Source organism: Ranitomeya imitator, chromosome 5 (assembly GCF_032444005.1).
Source record: "Ranitomeya imitator isolate aRanImi1 chromosome 5, aRanImi1.pri, whole genome shotgun sequence".
Classification (NCBI taxonomy): domain Eukaryota; kingdom Metazoa; phylum Chordata; class Amphibia; order Anura; family Dendrobatidae; genus Ranitomeya; species Ranitomeya imitator.
Genome location: NC_091286.1, coordinates 477,117,887 through 477,137,234, shown reverse-complemented (window position 1 = coordinate 477,137,234; position 19,348 = coordinate 477,117,887). Strand labels below are relative to the sequence as shown.

General features: G+C 44.2%; 1 protein-coding gene across 1 annotated transcript in view; it reads right to left on the bottom strand.

Annotated features, from left to right (window-relative positions):
• LRRC31 (leucine rich repeat containing 31) overlaps nt 1–19,348 on the bottom strand; it is a 57,339-nt gene that overhangs the window by 33,522 nt on the left and 4,469 nt on the right. Inside the window, exons 2-3 of the mRNA XM_069727362.1 lie at nt 6,092–6,340; nt 1,557–1,694 (exon numbers count right to left, since the gene is read on the bottom strand). Of these exons, the coding sequence (XP_069583463.1) occupies nt 1,557–1,694; nt 6,092–6,340 (387 nt within the window). The remainder of the gene's footprint in view (nt 1–1,556; nt 1,695–6,091; nt 6,341–19,348) is intronic.

Below are 19,348 nucleotides of genomic sequence, written 5' to 3'. Positions count from 1 at the left end.
CTTATGCACCTCTATAGAAGCCATATTATGGTTCCCTACAAATATATGGCTATGCCCTTAGACAGGGTTAGCATAATGCTGACAGGGGGCGATATAGTCTGCCATTAGGCTAAAAACCATACAGAAAAACATGCTGCTGATTGCTCTGTATCTGCGAGTATCTGCCATGATTGCCCTGTATCTGTGAGTTAATAATACTTGATTTTTATGTACTTCACCTGCCCTTGCGCTAAAAAAAGAATATGCACCATTATTATACCATTAGGGTGCGGCAGACATTTTCCAAAGATAGCCCCCACCAAACAGACATACATTAATGAAGGTCCAGGAAAAGGTATTTTGGTGCCCTAGGCAAGGAATGGCTCAGAAACTAAGGTAAATGGACCCCTAATTAGTGATGGGCGAGTGTGCTCATTACTCGAGATTTCCGAGCATGCTCGGGTGTTCTCCGAGTATCTTGGGCATGCTCGTAGATTATTTTTGTGTCCCCGCAGCTCAGGTGCGAACTGGGGATGAAATTCAGTCCTGGCATTTGAAACCACACAGGCCCATGGTGTCCCCGTCCCCAATAACTAGATGAGATATATTACTAATATTACCCTGGATGGAGGAAAGGAAGAATTACTACAAGACCAATATTTCTAATTATACCCACGGCATGCTGAGGTAAGTGACGGAGTGACCGGCTTTGTGCTCCGTCACAACTGTTAACAGTATGGGTGTCTTGAGAACATTGATTCTGTTAACAAAGTAGCACACAAGGCAGCCCACAACCAGACCGGCCCTTCTGGCATTTGCCAGAAATGCCAAATGGCCAGTCCGGCCCTGCCGCAGCTTCATAATTTACGGCTATTAGACAACCTGAAAACATGCAGGGATTTCCTGCTTGTTAGGGAATCCCCACATGTATTTAGGCTGTCTAGCAGCCGCAAATCATGCAGCTGCGGGGACACAAAAATAATCTACGAGCACGCCCAAGATACTCGGAGAACACCCGAGCATGCTCGGAAATCTCGAGTAACGAGCACACTCGCTCATCACTACCCCTAATGCATTCAAAAGCGCTAGCGGTTTCTTCATTATTCGCTGGACTGGAGAAAAAAACACTGGAAAATGCCAGCAAAGAAGACATCACTAAAACCATGTGGAAACCCTCAAAAAAAGTCAAAACTGTCAGAACATTGAGGAAATGACTGAAAAAAATGACATATTAGACTCTTCTGGAAAAAAACACTGATTTTTTTTAACTGAGCATCTTCTTCTTGAAAAACTTGGGGGATTCGCCTGTATTTGAAAGACTCCATGTGTATGTACCCTAAAACTGCTCAAGGAAAAGCTTCAGAAAAAGAAAATCTCCTTTAAAAACTCTACAAAAAAGGAGCGCTTCCTGAATTGTTAAACGCCTCTAAAACCTGTGTGTGAATGCAGCCTTAGTCCATGTAAGTGATGCTTTGTAATATAAACAGTGCATGCGGTATTTCTAAATAAGATTAAATATAATACAGGAGAATTTGCTGACATTTTAGATCACTAATGCAGTAAGTTGTTATACTTGCCAAGTTCTTGTATGCCAGTAGCTGTCAGACCACAGTTATTCAGGTTTATAAACTGGTATTCTGCTTTTTTACCAAACTTCTCCATAAACTGCTGTACCTTCAACCATCCGGATATTTCTGAATCCAGCTCATCCTTTCCTGTGTAATGCACCATATTGTAAGTCCATGATACATTGTCCGCTGCATTGCTCCCTACAGCTAGGCTTCATGCACGCAGTAATAGTAGAAATCAATACTACGGATGTGCAATCATTCTGAACTGTCTGTCTCTACACGATGTTCTGTACAGGTACCATATGAGTTCTAAGTAATTACATGCTTCAATGGAGTATGGGATAAAGTGCCTTGTGCAAAGATAGCAATTTATCCACTTGATGGACAGTGGAGGTCCAACTGATCCACCTTCTGATCCTGAGAAAGTGGCTCTAATATCTTGGCATAAACCATTTAATGTTCAATTTCCTACTAATCCAGCAATTGTAGTAGTTTTACAGGATTCCGTATTATACCAGCCTCCCCCAATAAGCGGGTTAGGCTGGTATAATCAGTGACACTTGTACAATATATAATATATTAATATATTGGGTAAAACTTTACTGTAATAACTAGTAATGAGTGAGTGTGCTCGTTACTCGAGATTTCCGAGCATGCTCGAGTGTTCTCCAAGTATCTTGGGCGTGCTTGGAGATTATGCTCGAGTCGCCGCAGCTGAATGATTTGGGGCTGCTAGACTGCCTGAATACATGTGGGGGTTGCCTGTTTGTTTGCCAATCCCCACACGTATTCAAGCTGTCTAGCAGCCGCAAATCGTGCAGCTGCGGCAACTCAAACATAATCTCTGAGCACGCCCAAAATACTCGGAGAACACCCGAGCATGCTCGGAAATCTTGAGTAACGAGCACACTCGCTCATCACTAGTAATAATACGTTGGGTGAAACTTTCTAATTTTAATTTATTTCCTACGTTTTAGAATAGTGAATAGATTATTCCCATATTATTAGCCGTTAAATGATGGGCCCATATTTTGCCACCATATCTTCAACCTTTGGCCCCAATTCATCAAAGCGATTATGCCAAAATTAAATTGCTTTGAAAAGTTGCAAAATGTTTATGTAACGCAGAGTTTCACCCAGTTGCGACAAAGTGGGCAGAGTTGGGGTGTGACAGAGTGTGATGAACCCTGCTTGTCAAATTCACGACAATGGTTGTGTTCCTTATGTCATGAAATCTTACTGTCATGATCCAGCTCGGAGTTTGTTTTCTGCTGTTCCCTCTCTGGATTGGTTATGCAGGAGTTAATCCCCTCAGCCTCGTTTTTGAGCTGGCTGGGCTTTTTAAGTCCTCTGTAGTCTGCTGGCCAGCGTCAGTGATAATTCATGCTTCCTGGCCAGAGCAGCTAACCCGTACACCCTGGTGTTCCTTCTGCCTCTTACTTCCCATATTTGTATTAGACCCGTTCCCTACAGTTTATGACTCTGATCCCGTCTCTTGTTTTCTGTCTCTGTACCACGTTCCCCTACCGGCTTTTGACTCTCTGGCTTGTACCCCGACTTCGTCTTACGTCTCAAGTTTTGGATACCAGGCTCCTGTTTGGCTCTGACTTCTGACTTGTCTCTGACTACGTGCTCTGCTGTTACTTCTGGTACCTCGTCTCCTGTTTGTTGTGGACCGGCTTGTCTGACTACTCTGCCACCTCCTAGTGGCGCTCCATGCCTTGCACTGTGGTGCTACACGGTGAGTGCTACTTTGTCCCCCTTACCTGGGCCCCCTGGGGGAGGTTGCGTGCAACTGCCTTGCAGTTGCATCACACTTACACCATTTACCGTCTCGAGTTAGATTTGTGACAAAGTGCACATGTAGGCGCCTGCCACTTAGTGCTTCAACTTGATTTATTAAGGAGTGTGCACCTCCTAATGAATCCTGCACCTCATACTAGATCGCATCCCTTCATCAAGACCAGAGTGAAAAATGCAGCTCTTGATGATTTGGGGCCTAAGTCTCTGGTAGTTTCAGCTACTTAAAGAATCTGTCAATTTATTCATGATGCCTGAACCAAAAGCAGCGTGATTCTACAATGCAGCTATGCATGTTTTACTCTGAAATATTGTGGCCTTTAGGTGGAGACATACAGTACAGACCAAACGTTTGGACACACCTTCTCATTTAAAGATTTTTCTGTATTTTCATGACTATGAAAATTGTACATTCACACTGAAGGCATCAAAACTATGAATTAACACATGTGGAATTATACTTAACAAAAAAGTCTGAAACAACTGAAATTATGTCTTATATTCTAGGTTCTTCAAAGTAGCCACCTTTTGCTTTGATGACTGCATTGCACACTCTTGACATTCTCTTGATGAGCTTCAAGAGGTAGTCACCGGGAATGGTCTTCCAACAATCTTGAAGGAGTTCCCAGAGATGTTTGGCACTTGTTGGCCCTTTTGCCTTCACTCTGCAGTCCAGCTCACCCCAAACCATCTTGATTGGGTTCAGGTCATCTGGCGTAGCACTCCATCACTCTCCTTCTTGGTCAAATAGCCCTTACACAGCCTGGAGGTGTGTTTGGGGGTCATTGTCCTGTTGAAAAATAAATGATGGTCCAACTAAATGCAAACCGGATGGAATAGCATGCCGCTGCAAGATGCTGTGGTAGCCATGCTAGTTCAGTATGCCTTCAATTTTGAATAAATCCCCAACAGTGTCACCAGCAAAGCACCCCCACACTATCACACCTCCTCCTCCATGCTTCACGGTGGGAACCAGGCATGTAGAGTCCATCCGTTCACCTTTTCTGCGTTGCACAAAGACACGGTGGTTGGAACCAAAGGTCTCAAATTTGGACTCATCAGACCAAAGCACAGATTTCCTCTGGTCTAAAGTCCATTCCTTGTGTTCCTTAGCCCAAACAAGTCTCTTCTGCTTGTTGCCTGTCCTTAGCAGTGGTTTCCTATTAGCTATTTTACCATGAAGGCATGCTGCACAAAGTCACCTCTTAACAGTTGTTGTAGAGAAGTGTGGTGACTCCAATAAACTTATCCTCACAAGCAGAGGTGACTCTTGGTCTTTCTTTCCTGGGGCGCTCCTCATGTGGCCAGTTTCTTTGTAGCACTTGATGGTTTTTGCCACTGCACTTGAAGACACTTTCAAAGTTTTCCCAATTTTTCGGACTGACTGACCTTCATTTCTTAAAGTAATGATGGCCACTCATTTTTCTTTACTTAGCTGCTTTTTTCTTGCCATAATACAAATTCTAACAGTCTATTCAGTAGGACTATCAGCTGTGTATCCACCAGACTTCTGCACAACACAACTGATGGTCGCAACACCATTTATAAGGCAAGAAATCCCACTTATTAAACCTGACAGGACACACCTGTGAAGTGAAAACAATTCCCGGTGACTACCTCTTGAAGCTCATCAAGAGAATGCCAAGAGTGTGCAAAGCAGTCATCAAAGCAAAAGGTGGCTACTTTGAAGAACCTAGAAAACAAGACATAATTTCAGTTGTTTCACACTTTTTTGTTAAGTATATAATTCCACATGTGTTAATTCATAGTTTTGATGCCTTCAGTGTGAATGTACAATTTTCATAGTCATGAAAATACAGAAAAATCTTTAAATGAGAAGGTGTGTCCAAACCTTTGGTCGGTACTGTACGTTGAAAAGCTGTCCGGGAACTATGTGTGTGGTTACTAGTCCAAGGCTTGTTCCCGGTGCCTTCAGCCTCCCCTAGACAGACAAGTCTCTAATTGTGTGTGTTTCTATAGGAAGACCTGTCAGTACTCAGCCGACTCTTCAAAGTTTGTTTTCTCTGAAATGCCGCAACGATTCAAAGTAAAGCATACAAGGCTGCAAAAACACAGCCTCTGCCTGATTCATTCTGCCTGTGGTTCATAGGTAATAGATTAACAGGAATGTCTGCATCTGCAGTCATTTGCTGGCCAGGAGAACTAGCACTATATTAATCTATAAAACAAATCTCTCTTTAGAAGATTTTCCATTTGCAAACTACCAGGGTTGAGAAATAATTAGACATATGATAATCCTTCATCCCTTAAGGGTATGTGCACATGTTGCGGAATCTGAAAAATCACCTGCGGAAGTACAGCGGATTCACCGCAGTTTTTGTGTGGTTTTCACATGCGTTTGAACACCTGTGGATTCCAATTATGGAGCAGGTGTAAAACGCTGCGGATTCCGCACAAAGAATTGACATGCTGCGGTTTATTTAATTTAAATAAACCGCAGCGTTTCCGCGTGGTATTTTCCGCAGCATGGGCACTGCAGATTTGGTTTTCCATAGGTTTATGTGGTACTGTACACCGCATGGAAAACTGCTGCGAATCCGCAGCGTCAAATCCGCTGCGGATCTGCAGCCAATTCCTCAACGTGTGCACATACCCTTAAGGTTAAGTTCACATGAGTTTTCGTTGCTGTATTTATTAGTCTTACAGTCTCGCATAAACTCACCTGTAGTGCGTGTTTGAAATCCAAAACATGGAATACAAGTAGATAGTAGATTACTGACCTTTTATTTGACTGGTTTCTTCATTTCCCTTTTTATAGTCCACATGATCCCCAGGTACAGATTTTTCATCAGAGCCTTGATCGTCTTTTGGATTTATTGTCTTTGTAGCCTCTTTATCGAAAACCTTGAAGAATCTCTTAACTTGGAATATGTCACTCTTTCCTTTATCTGATTTTTTCTTTTGTATCTGACTAAATATCAGATCAAATGGAGACTTTTTTTGTGCTTCTCCCTCCTTTTTCTCGGATCCTTGTTAAATGTAAAAAAGGGACATACGGTAACTGTATTTTGTGTGCAGAAATGCAGAATATATTAGCATTATATATATATATATATATATATATATATATATATATATATATATATACCGTATATATATATACTAGCTGAAGAGCTCGGCGTTGCCTGGGCATAGTAAATATCTGTGGTTAGTTATAGCACCTCACTTCTCTTATTTTCCCATCACGCCTCTCATTTTCCCAATCACATCTTTCATTTTCCCCCTCACATCTCTCATTTTCTCCCTCACACCTCTCATTTTCTCCCTCACTCCTCTCATTCCCCCCTAACACTTGTCATTTCGACCTCGCATCTGTCATTTTCCGATCACTCCACTATTTTCCCTCACTCCTCTCATTTTGCACTCACACCTTTTCATTTTCACCTCACACCTCTCATTTTCACCTCAGTATATACATGTTTGTCATCTCCCTTATATATAGTATACACCTGTATGTCATCTCCTGTATATAGTATATACCTGTATGTCATCTCCCCTGTATATAGTATACTAGATTGTGGCCCGATTCTAACGCATCGGGTATTCTAGAATATGCATGTCCCCGTAGTACATGGACAATGATGATTCCAGAATTCGCGGCAGACTGTGCCCGTCGCTGATTGGTCGAGGCAACCTTTATGACATCATCGTCGCCATGGCAACCATTATGACATCTACGTCGATACTGTGCCCGTCGCTGAATCAGAAACGTGGGATTTTTACATCCTTTATGACATCATCGTCGCTGTGCCCGTTGCTGATTGGTCGAGGCCTGGCGGCATCAACCAATCAGGGACGTTGGATTTCCAGGACAGACAGACAGACAGACAGACAGACGGAAAAACCCTTAGACAATTTTATATATAGATACCTGCTGTGTGTCATCTCCCCTGTATATATATACCTGTATGTCATCTTCTATATATAGTATATACCTGTATGTCATCTCCTCCTGTATATAGTATATACCTGTGTGTCATCTCCCCTGTATATAGTATATATCTGTGTGTCATCTCCTCCTGTATATAGTATATACCTGTATGTCATCTTCTATATATAGCATATACCTGTATGTCATCTCCTCCTGTATATAGTATATACCTGTAGGTCATCTGCTCCTGTATATAGTATATACCTGTGTGTCATCTCCTCCTGTATATAGTATATACCTGTATGTCATCTCCTCCTGTATATAGTATGTACCTGCATGTCATCTCCTCCTCTATATAGTATATACCTGTGTGTCATCTCTCCTGTATATAGTATATATCTGTGTGTCATCACCCCTGTATATAGTATATACCTGTGTGTCATCTCCTCCTGTATTAGACCTCGTTCACACGTTATTTGCTCAGTATTTTTACCTCAGTATTTGTAAGCTAAATTGGCAGCCTGATAAATCCCCAGCCAACAGGAAGCCCTCCCCCTGGCAGTATATATTAGCTCACACATACACATAATAGACAGGTCATGTGACTGACAGCTGCCGCATTTCCTATATGGTACATTTGTTGCTCTTGTAGTTTGTCTGCTTATTAATCAGATTTTTATTTTTGAAGGATAATACCAGACTTGTGTGTGTTTTAGGGCGAGTTTCGTTTGTCAAGTTGTGTGTGTTGAGTTGCGTGTGGCGACATGCATGTAGCGACTTTGGTGAGATGAGTTTTGTGTGGCAACATGCGTGTAGCAACTTTCTGTGTGTCGAGTTGCATGTGACAGGTTAGTGTAGCAAGTTGTGTGCAGCAAGTTTTGCGCATGGCGAGTTTTGCGCGTGGCGAGTTTTATGTGTGGTGCCTTTTGAGTATGTGCAAGTTTTGTGTGAGGCAACTTTTGCATGTGTTGCAACTTTTGTGCATGTGGCAATTTTTCCGCGTGTGCAAGTTTTGCGTGTGGTGAGTTTTCCATGAGGTGAGTTTTGCACTTGTGGCGAGTTTTGCGTGAGCCTAGTTTTTGCAGGTGGCGAGTTTTGCGCGTGGCGAGTTTTGAGCGGCGACTTTTGTGTTTCGACTTTTATGTGGCGAGGTTGGTGTATGTGTGGTGAAATGTGTCCTGAGGGTAATATGTGTTCAAGCACGTGGTAGTGTGTGGCGCATTTTGTGTGTGTGGTCATATCCCCATGTGTGGTGAGTATCCCATGTCGGGGCCCCACCTTAGCAACTGTACGGTATATACTCTTTTGTGCCATCGCTCTCATTCTTTAAGTCCCCCTTGTTCACATCTGGCAGCTGTCAATTTGCCTCCAACACTTTTCCTTTCACTTTTCCCCATTATGTAGATAGGAGCAAAATTGTTTGGTGAATTGGAAAGCGCGGGGTTAAAATTTCACCTCACAACATAGCCTATGATGCTCTCAGGGTCCGGACGTGTGACTGTGCAAAATTTTGTGGCTGTAGCTGCGACGCCTCCAACACTTTTCCTTTCACTTTTTCCCCATTATGTAGATAGGGGCAAAATTGTTTGGTGAATTGGAAAGCGCGGGGTTAAAATTTTACCTCACAACATAGCCTATGATGCTCTCAGGGTCCAGACGTGTGACTGTGCAAAATTTTATGGCTGTAGCTGCGACGCCTCCAACACTTTTCCTTTCACTTTTTTCCCCATTATGTAGATAGGGGCAAAATTGTGTGGTGAATTGGAAAGCGCGGGGTTAAAATTTCACCTCACAACATAGCCTATGATGCTCTCAGGGTCCAGACGTGTGACTGTGCAAAATTTTGTGGCTGTAGCTGCGACGCCTCCAACACTTTTCCTTTCACTTTTTCCCCATTATGTAGATAGGGGCAAAATTGTTTGGTGAATTGGAAAGCGCGGGGTTAAAATTTTGCCTCACAACATAGCCTATGACGCTCTCGGGGTCCAGACATGTGACTGCAAAATTTTGTGGTTGTAGCTGCGACGGTGCAGATGCCAATCCCGGACATACATACGTACATACACACACACACACACATACACACACACACATTCAGCTTTATATATTAGAGATAAATATATATATGCAACATGCGCTAGGGCTGTGGGGTTCTCGGAATCGGGTCCCACGGCCCTTAAAGGGGTGGTCACCGCACCAGTGACCCGGTCTGTGGCCCTTGGCGCGCAATTAAAGGGATGGAGAATGGATGATGATGGAAATGGGAATAAAGTTTGTATAGGGAAAGGGGGATTGTTCGTGATGCCACCTGTGGTGTTTGGCTATAAATGGCCGACGCTGCTTAAGGAGATCGCTGGGGCCGATGGTGATGCAGCTGGGATGGTTCTGCTACCCACCGGTGGAGCGGGGCCCCAGGGCTACCGGTGCAGTTCTGTAAAGGACTGGTGGACGTTATGGTGCATGACTGAGAGTCCAGGACACAAGGGATGCAGTTTCTTTACCTTTAGTCTCAGGTTGAAGGTGCAGTCCGGGGCACAAGTCACAGCTGGTGATGGAGATCCGGGCAGCCTGGAAGCAATTCAGAGTCCCCCTAGCCAGGTGGTTTTGGAGGCCTTCCTACTGCGCTGTTCTCTGGGTGCTTGGTGCTGTTAGTTCTCCTCAAGTCCCTTTCTCAGTCTGTCCACTAAGTGAAACACTACCTTATTGACTACCTGCAATCTCCTGTCCTCCGGATTTGATTGTGGGGTCTGAAGTTCCCACACAAATATGGACTGCGGTGTCCAATATTCGGTGCTTTGTCCTGGGGTGAGCTCAGTCGCAGCTCCTATCCCCCAGATTCTCTTCACTTCTTGCCTCTTCCTCCTTAACTGTCTGCTCTCTGACTCAAACTGACTAACCCCGCCTCCAGGCCAGAATTTATAGGGAAGTTCCCCTGAAAACGGGGTTAAATTTGAGTCCATGATTATTTTGAAGCTGGCTATAATTATCTTTGTGGAGACATGAGGGTCAGTGGGTGCTCTAGTCCACTGGCCCCGCTGTCTTTACAAAGACAGCATGGACCAAGGCTCATCCTACTGAATGCCTGCTCTCCTTTTCCATGGGCAGAATACTACTCAGACAACAACAAGTGAGGGTAAAACACTGTGGCAATACTTTATTGAACCACCAAAAGACAATAACATATAGAACAGTCCAAGCAAATGCACAAGATGGTGCAAATTACAGAGTCTCACTCTTCTGTTTGCTCACCGGGATTAGAGCAGTTCCACCTCATGAATTTCAGGGTAAAGACAAGCTTAGGAAGCTATTGAAGCTATAGAAGGATATAGGTCCCTTTTTTATACCCACATCTGTCCTTCAGGCTACCATTCACAGGTCAGAGCGAAGGTGGCATGAGGTCAACTCTCATTGTTCGAGTATTCAATGAATAGTTTATTCGTCAATATTTGCAGGTCAACCAGTGGCATGGACATGTGTGACACCCCAGATTTCTGGTTTTCACAGTGGCATTTCTTTCCTCATGGGGAGAGTGATGTCATGCTTGGAAGCAGGCAAGGATCTCTCTTATCAGGTAATCACAAGCATACAACATGTTCATACTCCAGGCCAGAAGGGGGAGCTCTGATCCAGTTTGTGGGTGGCTCCCCTAGATATATTCTGGTCTGGAGGGAAAGTGAGGTCAGTCAGTGATTGCCAGACAGCAGGCTGGAGCAGTCTGAGGCAGAACGTTTGAGAGAGAGGCCGTGCAGCCACGAGGGTGCTGCAGCTCCTGAAAGGAAAGAGATAGAACAGAATGCTGAACAAGCTGTAGAAAGCGTGGAGGGGAAGAGAAGCAGGAAGAGAAGCACGGGAGAGTGAAGAACTAGGGGATTAGCTGCGACTGAGCTACCACCCTACTGAGCGCAGATAGCCGGAAAACTGGGGTTGTGTTGTACTCCAAGTGGCACAGCAGACACCGGCAGGACAGCTGGATTATATGTCACCTGTCTGCCCTTACACTTGAAGACACAGTAGCGCATAGAGCCTGGGTCATGATAGAAACACTGTAAAAAGGCTCGAACTACCTGTCCTACGGGTAGTGTCCTACCAACCTGGAGGACAGAGAGAACACGTGAGGTCCTTGTGAGAGGCTTAAGGCAGCAAGAGACTACACCACAGCGCTAGAAGGAAGGCTTCTAACCCCACCTGGTAAGGGGGACTCCCAACTTGCTTCCAAGCAGGTCGGACCTGTTATGATCAGGTAATTCAGAACCACAATGGACCTTGAAGTTCAGAGCACACAAAGTGACCTGACAATAACCAAAAACATAGGACGAGCTCTGAGACGTGGGAACTCTGCTGACCGCAATCCCTAATCCTATCACACCACACTAGAGGTAGCCGTGGATTGCGCCTAACGCTCCCTATGCAACTCGGCACAGCCTGAGAAACTAACTAGCCCTGAAGATAGAAAAATAAGCCTACCTTGCCTCAGAGAAATTCCCCAAAGGAAAAGGCAGCCCCCCACATATAATGACTGTGAGTAAAGATGAAAATACAAACACAGAGATGAAATAGATTTAGCAAAGTGAGGCCCGACTTACTGAATAGACCGAGGATAGGAAAGATAGCTTTGCGGTCAACACAAAAACCTATAAACAACCACGCAGAGGGGCAAAAAGACCCTCCGCACCGACTAACGGTACGGAGGTGCTCCCTCTGCGTCTCAGAGCTTCCAGCAAGCAAGAAAAACCAAAATAGCAAGCTGGACAGAAAATATAGCAAACAAAAGTAACACAAGCAGAACTTAGCTTATGCAGGATAGACAGGCCACAGGAACGATCCAGGAGGAAGCAAGACCAATACTAGAACATTGACTGGAGGCCAGGATCAAAGCACCAGGTGGAGTTAAATAGAGCAGCACCTAACGACTTAACCTCATCACCTGAGGAAGGAAACTCAGAAGCCGCAGTACCACTCTCATCCACCAAAGGAAGCTCATAGACAGAACCAGCCGAAGTACCACTCACAACCACAGGAGGGAGCTTGGCCACAGAATTCACAACACGGACCATACCTGCACCTGTAATCCGGTACTCTGGACTGTGGCTGCCTGAATCCTTCAGTAAACCAGGTAAAGAGACTGCAAATCTGTGTCCTCCGTTTCTTGCTATACCACCCTCTATTTTCATCTATACACTGAGAGCCCTGGGCACCCAGCTTTACCTGTGGGGAGCCATACCATCTTAGCTGCCATAACATCACCCCAGCGGACCCCTTTAAGCAGCATCGGTCATCACTGACCGAGAAACACAGATGGTGCGTCACGAACACAAACTTTACTCATAACCCCTTTAAAGACATTCCCTTTACTTGGGTGCCCAAAGCCACGGACTGGGTCACCGCTGCCATGACACATCCCCTTTAAGTACCGGACCCGGTATCGAGTACCCCTAGGCCCTGGCGGGTATTTAACATGCACAATGGGTAATCAACATATCAGCAAAAATCGATTGTTCAATCACCTTGCGTCTCTGTCCCCCAAGGACAGTAGGACAATAAGCTGCAAGGACTGATTCAATAGGTAAACAGCAGCCATTCAACAATTAACAAACATCAATTCACTCTACAGCAAGAGCCAATGTTCAGATTCATATGAACAATAGTTCATGTCCCTGGGCCTACTGAAACTATACATCTGGTATAATTAGGTTTGGGGCCACACCATCAGGCTCTTCCATCCCCTCTGCCTCAGAGTCATATACCGTAACTCAGGCTCACCCACCCTGTTCCCTGACCATTTTTCTGCCTGGCTGCCACTCTTCATGTGCTCAGAATTACCAACCCTTATCCTGGCACACTTCAACATCCCCATAAACAGCCCCACCTCCCCATCTCCATCCCAACTTCCATCTGTAACCACATATCTTGGCTTCTCACTGCTTTCAACTTCTGAGACACATAAAGACAGTAAGACCCTTGATCTGGTCTTTAGTCCTGTTCTGTTCAATCTTCAACCTAGTTAATTCACCTCTTCCCATCTCTGACCACAACATTCTCTCCTTCACACTCACAAATCCTTGCCAAGCCCAGCACACTCCTACCTATCACACATTCAGAAATCTACACGCTATTAACTCTCATATACTTACAGACTCCGTACTCATCACTGTCCCCTGTCTCCTCTTTTTTATGTCCTGATCTGGCTGTATATCACTACAGTGACACTCGCAGAAGTACCCTGGACCAAGTAGCGCCCCTCACCCTTAGAACCTCCAAACAAAGACTAAAACAGCCCTGACTCACATCGCAAACTCGATTTCTTCAGCGATGCCCTAGGAGTGCTAAACGCCTAAAACTCGCACACCAGAAAACTTTATTCACTATAAATTTATGTTAAGAACCTATAACTCTGCCCTAAATATACCCATAATAACATTGGGCAGTGAAGAAAAAATAATTTACAGTTTTACCACCAAGAATGTGTGTTAGCTCCAAATTTTACATTTTCATACTGGGGAATGGGTAAAAATCGCATCAAAATTTGTCCCACAATTTTTGCTGTATCTAGAAATACCCTATATATGGCTCAGGAGGAACGGAGTGCTATTTGCCTCCTGGAGCGCAGATTTTCCTGGAATAGTTTGCCATATACTCCATATACAGAGCCTCTAAGTGCAAGAAAAGCATAATCCCCTCCCCCCAAGTGACCTAATTTGGAAATTATTCCCTTTGGGAATTTATCTACAGGTGTAGTAATGATTTTGCCTCCATGGGTGTTTTCCAGAAACAATCAGTAGTGGAAGTTGCTGAGTGAAAATGGCAAACTGCCATTGAACTGACCAGTACGCTTTAGTGACCAGTACATTATGCCCAGCTCATGTTTCTGGATACACTCACCCATAAATTAGGTAGGCTCTCATCACTACAGAAATGCCAAACATGTGGGCACTAAATGTAGTTTAGACACACTGGGGATCAGAAGGGAGGGGGGCATTTAGATTTTGGAGTTTGCTGAGTTTCCTTTGAGGGGCGAGGAGCAATTTTGCTTTTCCAGAGATTTTGTGCTATTAGTTACTTGGAAGCCCCCTATACTTTCGTTTACAGTTGACGGACCTGAGTGGAGACTTGCTATTTTTGTGGATTGAGTTGAAGCTTTCATTGGGAACATTTTATGTAACATTTAGGATCACATTTATATGGCGCTCTACGCTGAGCACTTACTTTGGGGTTTCCATCTAAATCAACAAGTGACAGATGAACCCCCGAGGGATCCATTCACTATAATCAGGCAGCAGAGGTAATCTAGATTCTGTCTGGCCTTTGTTCAGCATTGTCCTTTTCAGAAGTGCTCAAAAACTGTGGTTGTCCGTACTTTTATGCTCGCCTAAAAAGATGCACACCGCCAGATCACAGGTCTTATTGCGTCCACAGTGACACCATCTGCCTCATTATAGAGAACTAGATGGTAGCCCGATTCTAACTCATCGGGTATTCTAGAATATGTATGCGTAGTGTATAGCACAGCCCACGTAGTATATTGCACAGCCCACGCAGTACATTGCGCAGCCCATGCAGTACATTGCGCAGCCCATGCAGTACATTGCGCAGCCCACGCAGTACATTGTGCAGCCCACACAGTACATTGTGCAGCCCACGCAGTACATTGCGCAGCCCACGTAGTACATTGCGCAGCCCACGCAGTATATTGCGCAGGCCATGCAGTACATTGTGCAGCCCACATAGTATATTGCACAGCCCACGTAGTATATTGTGTAACCCACGTAGTATATTACGCAGCCCACGTAGTATATTGCGCAGCCCACGTAGTATATTTCGCAGCCCACGTAGTATATTGTGCAGCCCACGTAGCATATTACGCAGCCCACGTAGTATATTGCGCAGCCCACGTTGTACATTGCACAGCCCACGTAGTATATTGCTTAGCCCACGTTGTATATTGTGCAGCCCACGTAGTATACTGCGCAGCCCACGTAGAATATTGCGCAGCCCACGTTGTATATTGCGCAGCCCACATAGCATATTGCGCAGCCCACGTTGTATATTGCGCAGCCCACATAGTATATTGCGCAGCGCACGTTGTATATTGCGCAACCCACATTGTATATTGCGCAGCCCACGTTGTATATTGGGCATCTCACGTAGTATATTGCCCAGCCCGCGTAGTATATTGCACAGCTTACGTTGTATATTGCGCAGCCCACGTTGTATATTGCGCAGCTCACATTGTATATTGTGCAGCTCGCGTAGTATATTGCCCAGCCCGTGTAGTTTATTGCGCAGCCCACGTTGTATATTGCGCAGCCCACGTTGTATATTGCGCGGCTCGCGTAGTATATTGTCCAGCTCACGTAGTATATTGCCCAGCCCGCGTAGGTATATTGCACAGCCCACGTAGTATATTGCACAGCCCACGTAGTATATTGCACAGCCCGCGTACTATAATGCTCAGCCCGCGTAGTATATTGCGCAGTCCACGTTGTATATTGCACAGCCCACGTTGTATATTGTGCAGCTCACGTAGTATATTGCCCAGCCCAGGTAGTATATTGCCCAGCCCATGTAGTATATTGCCGAGCCCACGTAATATATTGCACAGCCCACGCAGTCTATAGCAATGTGGGCACCATATCCCCAAAGAATTAAAATAAAAAATAGTGATATACTCACCCTCCGTTGGCCCCCGAATGGAAGCGGTTACCGACGCTCGTCGTGCGCTCCCGTCTGAAGAGTGCATTGCGGTCTTGCGAGATGATGACGTAGCGGTCTCACGAGACCGCTACGTCATCATCTCGCGAGATCGCAGCATTGACCAGTTACCGGAGCGTCGCGAGCGGGGAAGGCCTATTGTGGATCCGAGAGGCCGACGGACGGTGAGTATATAACAATTTTTTATTTTTTTATTATTTTTAACATTAGATCTTTTTACTATTCATGCTGCATAGGCATAGGGGTCTCCGAGTATTTGTAACTGCTCGGAGATTTAGTTTTTGTTGACGCAGCTGCATGATTTATTGCTGCTAGCTAGTCTGAGTACATGTGGGGGTTGCCTGTTTGCTAGGGAATCCCCACATGTATTCAAGCTATCAGCTGTAAATCATGCAGCTGAGGCAACGATAACGAAATCTCCGAGCACTTACAAATACACGGAGATCACCCGATCGTGCTCGGGAAAACACGTGCAATGAGTACACTCGCTCATCACTAGTGCCCAGGATTGTGCTGCAAATCGTAAATAGGATGAACAACAACTAATCCACCCAGTGGAATTATAGACAAGTTTATAAGACATCCAAAAAGGTGAGTGCAAAATAGCACGTGTTTAAAATACATTCGAATCTAGCTGCTGCACTTAGAGTCTGTGCTCCCTCCCCTCTTTCCATTTTTTTAATTTTATATCCAAATCAACAGCAGATGAAGAATTGTTTTTTATTTATATTTTTCCTCATGCGGTATAAGTGATTAGGCGACTTTATTCTTCAGATCGGTGCGATTACAGCTATACCAGATTTATATTGGGAGTTTATGTTTGCCTGCTGTCACACACTAAAATATGCTTTTTATTTCAAAAATAGTTTTTCCATCCCCATATTTAGACCGCTATAATGTTTCCATATTTCGGCAGACAGAGTCATGTGACAGCTATGTTTTTATTGGTACCATTTTCGGGCACATGACATTTTTTGATCGCTTTTTATTCCAATTTTTGGGAGGTAGAATGAGCAAAAATCAACAATTCAGGAATTACTTAATTTTTTTTATACTATGCTTTCCTACTATATTGCTATTAACCTGTAAATCAGCCCCATATCATGTGACAGGTTCCTTTTAATGATTCATTGCAATTCTCCAATGTATCTGTATAATTTGTTTGCTGACTCCTTTTTATAAGCTATCTAAAAAAAAAACAAAAAAAAAGTTGGTAACCTGAGGGGAGTCTTACAAATGATTCACCCCAAAGGGTAACAAACCAGTAAGACAGTAAAACATTTGCGCCGATTTAAAATTTTTCAACTTTTATAATGTTTACTCCACCGACTTTTTGAAAAGTGAGCAGGCGTAGCGGCAAGGTGCACGGCCGATCACTGCCTCACATTTTTATCTTAACAAATGGCTACAATAGTGGCATAAATTATAACAGAATTTAATCTGCAGTCAGGGACTGCAGAACTTCTCTGTCTCTGGTGCATGGCAGCTGAAAGATGTGCTATATTCATTATGTGGCAAATTCCTCTTGATAAATTTGGATCATCTTCCTAAGGCCGTGGACACACACAACGTATAAAAAAACGGTCCGTTTTTGACGGACGAGAATCGCACAAATGTTAACAAAACAGTGATCCGTGTGCAGTGCGAGGATGCGATTTTCTCGCATCAAATGATCCGTTTGACATCCGTGTGACATCCGTATGGCATCCGTATGGCGAGAATTTCTCGCAGGCTTGCAAAATGGACATATAACGGTTTTTCCACCTGAAAAAATTTAAATCATCACCAAGAACATTATTTAATGGCCCTAAACACAGGTGCCACCCACCAATCTATGCAGTAGAGTCCCTGCTTGTGTTGGTGCACTTCGGATTGATGAGCAACATGTCTGATCGACTGACTTTCAACACCACAGAGCGTGTGCTTTTCAACTGGGTACTTTCCCAACGTTTTGGCCAGCCATACCCAGTTATTGTAGATCCGAGGAGGCGGAGACGGATGTGGGTACATCCACTTATCAAGCAACGTATCACTAAAGGACATTTCAGCCGTCTGTATGCTGCTCTGAGGACTAATCCAGACAAGTTCTTCAACTATTGTCGGATGAGGATTCAAACCTTTGACATTTTGTTGGAGATTTTGCGTCCAGGGATCACGAAGAAGGACACCAGGATGCGCAAATCTATTTCAGCTGAGGAGCGCCTTATCCTTACCTTGCGGTATGCCTTAATACTAATTGACTCAATTTGTTACACATTTTTTGGTCGATCCCCCTTATTCAAATTAGATACTTAAATGGTTAAGTAACTTCAACATCATTTGTCCTTTTTTTCTTACATTAAATTTTGGCAAAGATCAAAGCCATAGCATGTCCTTAATGTTTTTTTTTTTTTTTTTTTTTGTTTTATTGCCCCATATAACCCTGTATTGTGTTAATTTGATATTTGAAAACAATATTCTTTTGTCTTTTAGCTTCCTTGCCACTGGCCTATCATATGCTGCCCTGCATTTAGAGTTTTTATTGGGCAAATCTACAATTTCTGGGATTGTGCGGGATACATGCAATGAAATCTGGGGAAGACTCCATCAAGAGGTGATGCCTGAACCCAAAATTGCAGACTGGTTACGTATTGCTCAAGGATTTCAGGACACATGCCAGTTTCCGCACTGTATTGGGGCTCTTGACGGAAAGCACATCCGTGTGCGTAAGCCGCCAGGTTCAGGGACCCAATTCTATAATTATAAACAGTTTTTCTCTGTAGTGCTGTTGGCCCTAGTCGACAGCAACTACAGGTTTATAATTGTAGATATTGGGGCCTATGGGAGAACTGGAGACTCTAGAGTCTTCAGTTCTTCCATTATGGGTCGGCGGCTGCGCAACAATGATTTGGATCTCCCACCCCCAAGTCACATATCAGGGGCTAATTTGGATGCGGTCCCTTACATGATGGTAGCAGATGAGGCCTTTCAATTATCAAGGAACGTCATGAGACCCTATCCACGGAGAGGCCTGGACTACCGGCGCAGAATCTTTAATTTGCGTCTTTCCCGTGCCCGCCGTCTGGTCGAGTGTTCATTCGGCATTCTCAGTGCAAAATGGCGGGTCCTTCAGTCTGCAATCCAACTGAGTGAAGGCAATGTAAATGGCGTGATTAAAGCATGTGTTGTTCTTCACAACTTTACAAGAGACCATGATTGCCCATCATCTGCTGCAGATGACATTGATTATGCAAATACTGTCTTGACAACTACACGTGTGCGTCCTTCACGTCGTCAGCCCTCTGGCCTAAAAATTCGTGATGTTTTAACCAATTTTTTTGTGTCACCAGAGGGATCTACGGTTTGGCAAGACAATGCTGTTTTGCCTTAATTTTGATTTAGATTCTAAGTTAATAAA